At 45.0% G+C, this 5,969-nt stretch overlaps 1 protein-coding gene across 1 annotated transcript; it reads left to right on the top strand.

Moving 5' to 3' along the window:
* The first annotated feature begins 299 nt into the window (after nucleotides 1-299).
* On the top strand, nucleotides 300-5,684 carry LOC129743346 (uncharacterized). Its single transcript, XM_055735328.1, has one exon. It carries the CDS (start codon nucleotides 300-302, stop codon nucleotides 5,682-5,684), a length of 5,385 nt encoding a protein of 1,794 aa, XP_055591303.1.
* The last annotated feature ends 285 nt before the right edge of the window (nucleotides 5,685-5,969 follow it).

Genomic DNA, 5,969 nt, shown 5'->3' with positions numbered 1-5,969 from the left:
TGGCCAATATGAATGATTGAATAGAATATGATTGTCGTCTTTTCTTCAATAAAAAATAACTTGCATGAATTTGTGGCGTAAAATTATTTGAAACTGAGTTGAGTCCATTACAATATTGTAAAATATTTCTGTCTAAGATCGATTGTATTATATTTCGTTGGCTAAATTGAAGGTTGTACGTTCCACAGATCGAAATCTATTGTTCTGTCAACCGCGTGGTCGATTCGAGTCAAAGTGCATTGGAAAAATTGTGGTGAGCATTAGACCGGTTCAAATTTGTGCAGTGAATATTTTTCAATATGTCGACCGATGATTTGCGACTGCTTGGCAAGCAGGAGCGTGTGATACGATGTGCGGTGATAAATATAAAAGATTTTGTGGAATCATGTGATGTGGAATTAAATGTTCGTTCTTTAGAGATGAGCCTTCAGCAGCTAGATGAGTTGAGGCCAAAGTTCATCGACCTTAGAATGCGAACCGAAGTTCTTTTGGATGCAGCTGCGGATGATTTTGAAGAACTAAGCCAATCAAGTCGTGATGAGGAGTATACTCGAGTTATAATGGAGTTCGAAAAAACTGTGCTTGCATTAAAAAATCAAATTTTTTCGAAAATTCAATCCCTAGGTGCAGTTGCTTCGAAGATAGAACCAGCTAATATTCCCCATCATTCAAAAGTGAAACTCCCAGAGCTTAAACTGCCCACATTTAGCGGACGAATAGCAGAATGGATCACCTTCAGGGACACCTACAAGAATCTTATCCACAACGACGTGGGTTTGTCAGATATTGATAAATTCACGTATCTTCGGACGAGTCTAACCGGAGATGCGTTGCAAGAAATAGCATCGATTGAGATTTCGTCTGCAAACTATGCGATAGCCTGGGCAGCCTTGGAAAGTGTGTTCGAGAATAAGAAGCTACTGGTTATGACACATTTAGATTCTCTTTTTGCTTTGGAACCACTTCGTCATGAGAATTTCGACTCCCTCAACAAGCTGGTAAACGGTTTCGAACAAAGCCTCCAAATGCTCAAGAAAATTGGAGAAGAAGTTGAAGGATGGAGCACTTTGCTTCAATATATGCTGTACAAACGACTACATCCTAGCACCACTCGTCTATGGGAATCGCATTTTAACTCAAAAGAGGTTCCGAAATATTCTGAAATGATCGCTTTTCTTAAGAGTCACTGCATCGTTCTTCAATCTGTTGCTCCAGTACGTTCGACTCAGCCTGAAACAAGGAAATTTCGCACATCATCCAGCTACACAGGACTCCAACCAACCACCAACTGCCCATTTTGCAAGGAATCAGCCCATTCTGCATTCAAGTGTTCCAGATTTTCGAAGATGTCCATCGGCGAACGAGTGGAAGCTGTCAAACGTAATTCGCTGTGCTTTAACTGCCTGTCACCTCAACACATAGCTCGTTCTTGCACTCGAGGGAAGTGCCAACATTGTGGACAACACCACCACTCGTTGTTACATGCAAACTCATCGACCACCGCGAATCAATATTCGAAGTCAACAACTAAAGTTTTTACCAAATTCAACCAACCTCAAAACCTTAAGTCGCAAACCCAACCAAACCAATCGAATCAAACACAGACTGGCTCCTCAACAAATCAGCCCACACAAATTCGCCCAATTCCCACACGTCCTCAAAATGCAATTTCCATTCAATCACAAAATCCCGCCACAGACATTCCCAGTACAAGCTATCCCACATTTTCTTCGAAACATTGCACCCCACACAATGTACTTTTATCCACGGCTGTTGTACGCGTTGCTGACCAATTCGGAAAAATCACGCTAGCTAGAGCGCTTCTGGATTCCGGCTCTCAACGCTGCTACATGTCGGAAAAACTTTTTCAAATGCTGCAATTTGAAAGAAGCCGTGAAAACTTATCTATTTCCGGCATTGGTGGTTCACGGTCCTCCTCAACTCAAGTTGTATTTGCTGAAATCGGTTCACGCATGTCAGATTTCTCCAGGTTGTTAAAATTTCACGTTTTGCCTCAAGTCGCTGTCAACCTTCCCGCAAAAACCATCGATATTTGCAAGTGGAATTTGCCTGTTGAGATTCAGTTAGCTGATCCCAGTTTCAATGAGTCGCAAGCAATTGATATGATCATCGGTGCTGAGATATTTTTTGATTTGCTGCTTCGAGATGATCAAATGAAGCTAGGAGAGCATGGTCCAACCCTTCAAAACACATATCTTGGTTGGATAATTGCTGGTGGTATTCCAGAAGAAGCAGTTTGTCTGCTGAACGTTCCTTCAGATGCCATAAATAGAATTGAAGTCGAACTTGCACGTTTTTTCGAATTGGAATCATGTCGCACCAATAGCACACTTTCGTTAGAAGAGTCAGCATGTGAGACGCATTTTGTTAAAACGACAACGCGTGGAAAGAACGGAAGATTCGTCGTTCAACTCCCCAAAAAACCATTCATGGTCAATCGACTAGGAGAATCCAAAGCAAGGGCACTGAGAAGATTCGGAGCACTAGAGCGACGACTTAGTTCTGATCCAGTCCTGAAACAACTCTACACGGATTTCATCGATGAATATTTGCGAATGAATCACATGCGGAAACTGTCTCCAGTCGAAGAAGATGACGCGTCAACTGTTGCGTACTATTTACCACACCAACCTGTATTTGAGCCTGATAGCACGACGACTAAGCTTCGCGTAGTTTTCGACGCCTCGGCAGCGACAAGTAGCGGTGTATCTCTAAACGAGACTTTGATGGTTGGTCCGACTGTCCAGGAAGACCTTTTCTCGATTATGCTGCGTTTTCGTCTCCGGAAATATGCCATTACAGGTGACATCGAGAAAATGTATCGCATGATCGACGTCGACCCTATCGATCATAATCTTCAGCGCATTTTTTGGAGAAGCAGCATAACTGAACCCATTCGAACCTTTGTACTCACCACGGTTACGTATGGTACGTCGCCGGCACCTTATTTGGCCACTCGCTGTCTTAAAATGCTTGCCGATGAAAACGAATCCACGTATCCTCATGCATCTGACGCCATTCATCACAATTTTTACGTCGACGATGCATTGCTCAGCGTCGACAGTCTCGAGACAGGAAACAAGACCATAGGAGAACTTATAGCTCTTTTGGGATCTGCCGGAATGAATCTGCGTAAGATCAGCTCCAATTGTGTGGAAATCCTCGATTTCGTTCCACCCTACCTTCGAGATGAACGCCTTTCGCAGCAGTTCCAGGGTTCAGGTAGCGTCAAAACTTTAGGCCTCACTTGGCAGCCTCGCCCAGACATCTTTCGCTTCGTCGTTCTTCAATGGAATAATTCTTCTGAGATGAACAAGAGAATCATTTTGTCTGACTTGGCAAAACTCTTCGATCCTCTTGGCCTGGTTGGGCCTGTAATCGTCCAGGCTAAGATATTTCTCCAGGATCTTTGGAAATCAAAGCTTTCCTGGGAAGAAATCCTCCCCGAAGAGTCAACAAATTGGTGGCTGACTTATCGACGCAACTTAGAGGAATTAGCACATCTTGAAGTGCCGCGATGGGTAGCTTTTGGCAGAGATACGATATCTGTGGAGTTGCATTCTTTTTGTGACGCATCAGAAAAAGCGTACGGCGCTTGCGTCTATTTGCGGTGCACATCTTTCAGTGGAGAAATTTCTGTTTCGTTGTTGACGGCTAAATCTCGTGTTGCTCCGCTGGATGACCTCAAAAGGAAGCGCAAAAAGACCACCATACCCAGGCTAGAATTGTCCTCCGCCCTGACGTGTGCCCATTTGTTCGAGAAGGTTAACCAAAGCATCAAGATCACCAGCCAACATTTCTTTTGGACTGACTCGATGATTGTTAAGTGTTGGCTATCATCTCCACCATCCCGATGGGACACCTTTGTGGCCAACAGGGTCTCAGAAATCCAGCACACCACACGGTCTGGCATTTGGAACCACGTCGCTGGCTGCGAGAACCCCGCAGATGTTTTATCCCGAGGAGCTACCCCTGAACAACTTTCGTCGAACCAAGGCTGGTGGCAAGGCCCGCCATGGTTGCAATTGGATCGGAATAGCTGGCCGAAATCTACTCAGTTTGCACCTGAAGATTTCGACATCACATTACTGGAAGAACGAACAGTTTCGGCACCCGCTCAAATCGTCGAGCCAAACTCAATATTTGCTTTGCGCGAATCTTTATCAGACTTGATCAGGTTAACAGCGCTCATGCTACGATACGTGCACAACTTAAGAAACCGTGAAAATCATCGTACAGGTTTCCTGAGCTTTCAAAAACGAGAAGAGGCCCTTTTGAAATTGGTTAGTCTGGCTCAACAAGAAAGTTATCCTGAAGAAATTGAAGAGCTGAAGAAAAGCGGATCCGTCAAATCTTCGTCGAAAATTAAGAATCTTACCCCTCGATTAAGCAACGGACTACTTGTCGTCGGTGGCCGGCTCAGAAATGCTGAACTTTCTGTCGGTCGCAAACATCCCTTCATTCTAAGTAATCATCATCCGTTGACGGAAACCATCGTCGCCTTCTATCATCTCAAATATCTCCACGCTGGGCAAGAGTTAGTGATATCAAGCCTCCGGGAAAGATTCTGGCCTGTTCAAGTGAGAAATTTAGTTCGTCGAGTTATCCACAGATGCATCAAATGCTACAGAGTAAAGCCGAAAGTCCATGAGCAGCTGATGGGAGATTTGCCCCCAGAACGTGTCGTCGAGGCCCCTGTGTTCCAGCGTGTTGGCGTGGACTATTGTGGCCCATTCAGCATTCAATACCCACAACGGAAAGCTCGCCCTGTAAAATGCTTCCTAGCTGTGTTCGTTTGCCTCGTTGTGAAAGCAGTTCACTTAGAGATTGTTGGTGATCTCACGTCGAACGCCTTTATCGCTGCTTTAAGAAGGTTCGTCGGTCGTCGTGGTAGGCCTGAGATCATCATGTGCGATAACGCCACAAATTTCCAAGGTGCCCGACGCGAATTAGATGAGTTGCGCGTTCTTTTCAACACCCAAGAGTTTGCTCAGAATGTCGCTCGAGAAGCTGCAGCAGATAACATCAACTTCAAGTTTATTCCTCGTAGAACTCCCAACTTTGGTGGCCTGTGGGAGTCCGCCGTCAAGTCGGTCAAGGCACATCTGAAGCGTACAATTGGCATAACAATTTTGAAGTTCGACGAATTCTTCACCCTAGTTGTACAAATCGAGGCTTGTCTAAACTCACGCCCACTCACACCGCTATCAAATGACCCTGAAGATTTTACTGCTCTCACACCTGGCCATTTCATCACAGCTAGGCCACTCATGGCCTTACCCGAGCCGTTCCTTGGCCATCTGAACGAAACAACCCTCTCGAGATGGCAACGTGTGCAAAACTTCCTGCAACATATTTGGAGCAGATGGTCCAAGGAATACCTAGCCAATCTGCAAACTCGCAATAAGTGGAGCAAACAGCGAGACAATCTGGTCGTCGGAACGTTGGTTTTGCTGCGAGAGGACAACGTACCTCCCCTGAAGTGGCTCATTGGCAGAGTCAAAATGGTCTACTTTGGAAACGACGGTAACGTACGAGTTGTCAAGGTCCAAACACAAAACGGAGAATTCACCAGAGGCATCGCGAAGATTTGTATTCTTCCAATCTCCGACAACGTACCACCCCCACAATCTACACCATCATCAGCTGATGTGGAGGTTTAAAACCTTCCACGAACTCTGTTCAACATCGTCGTCCTGTCTGTGGTTTCGAAGAGACCGCAAAATCAATCGCTGTCCATTAAAGTCCCTTCGTACCATCCATTGATGTCAGATCAACCCACCTGAAGAAGTCACCATGTATCCTGCTCGACTTAAGTTCGAATTTTATCAATTTGTTGTAATGCGTCTAGTATTCTGTGGGAGTTTGGGAACTCCCACGCAAAGTTATGTAATCCCGTGCATTGTGCATTGCTCGAAATCAAACCACCATGTTTCATTGACAGGATA

The sequence above is a fragment of the Uranotaenia lowii genome, chromosome 2, assembly GCF_029784155.1.
Source record: "Uranotaenia lowii strain MFRU-FL chromosome 2, ASM2978415v1, whole genome shotgun sequence".
In the NCBI taxonomy this organism is placed as follows: domain Eukaryota; kingdom Metazoa; phylum Arthropoda; class Insecta; order Diptera; family Culicidae; genus Uranotaenia; species Uranotaenia lowii.
The sequence above is the reverse complement of the archived record's forward strand: the minus strand, read 5'-3'. Positions and strand labels throughout refer to the sequence as shown.

What these genes read in the sequence shown, in the direction of transcription:
- LOC129743346 (XM_055735328.1), top strand. Translation starts at nt 300, where the DNA reads ATGTCGACCGATGATTTGCGACTGCTTGGCAAGCAGGAGCGTGTGATA.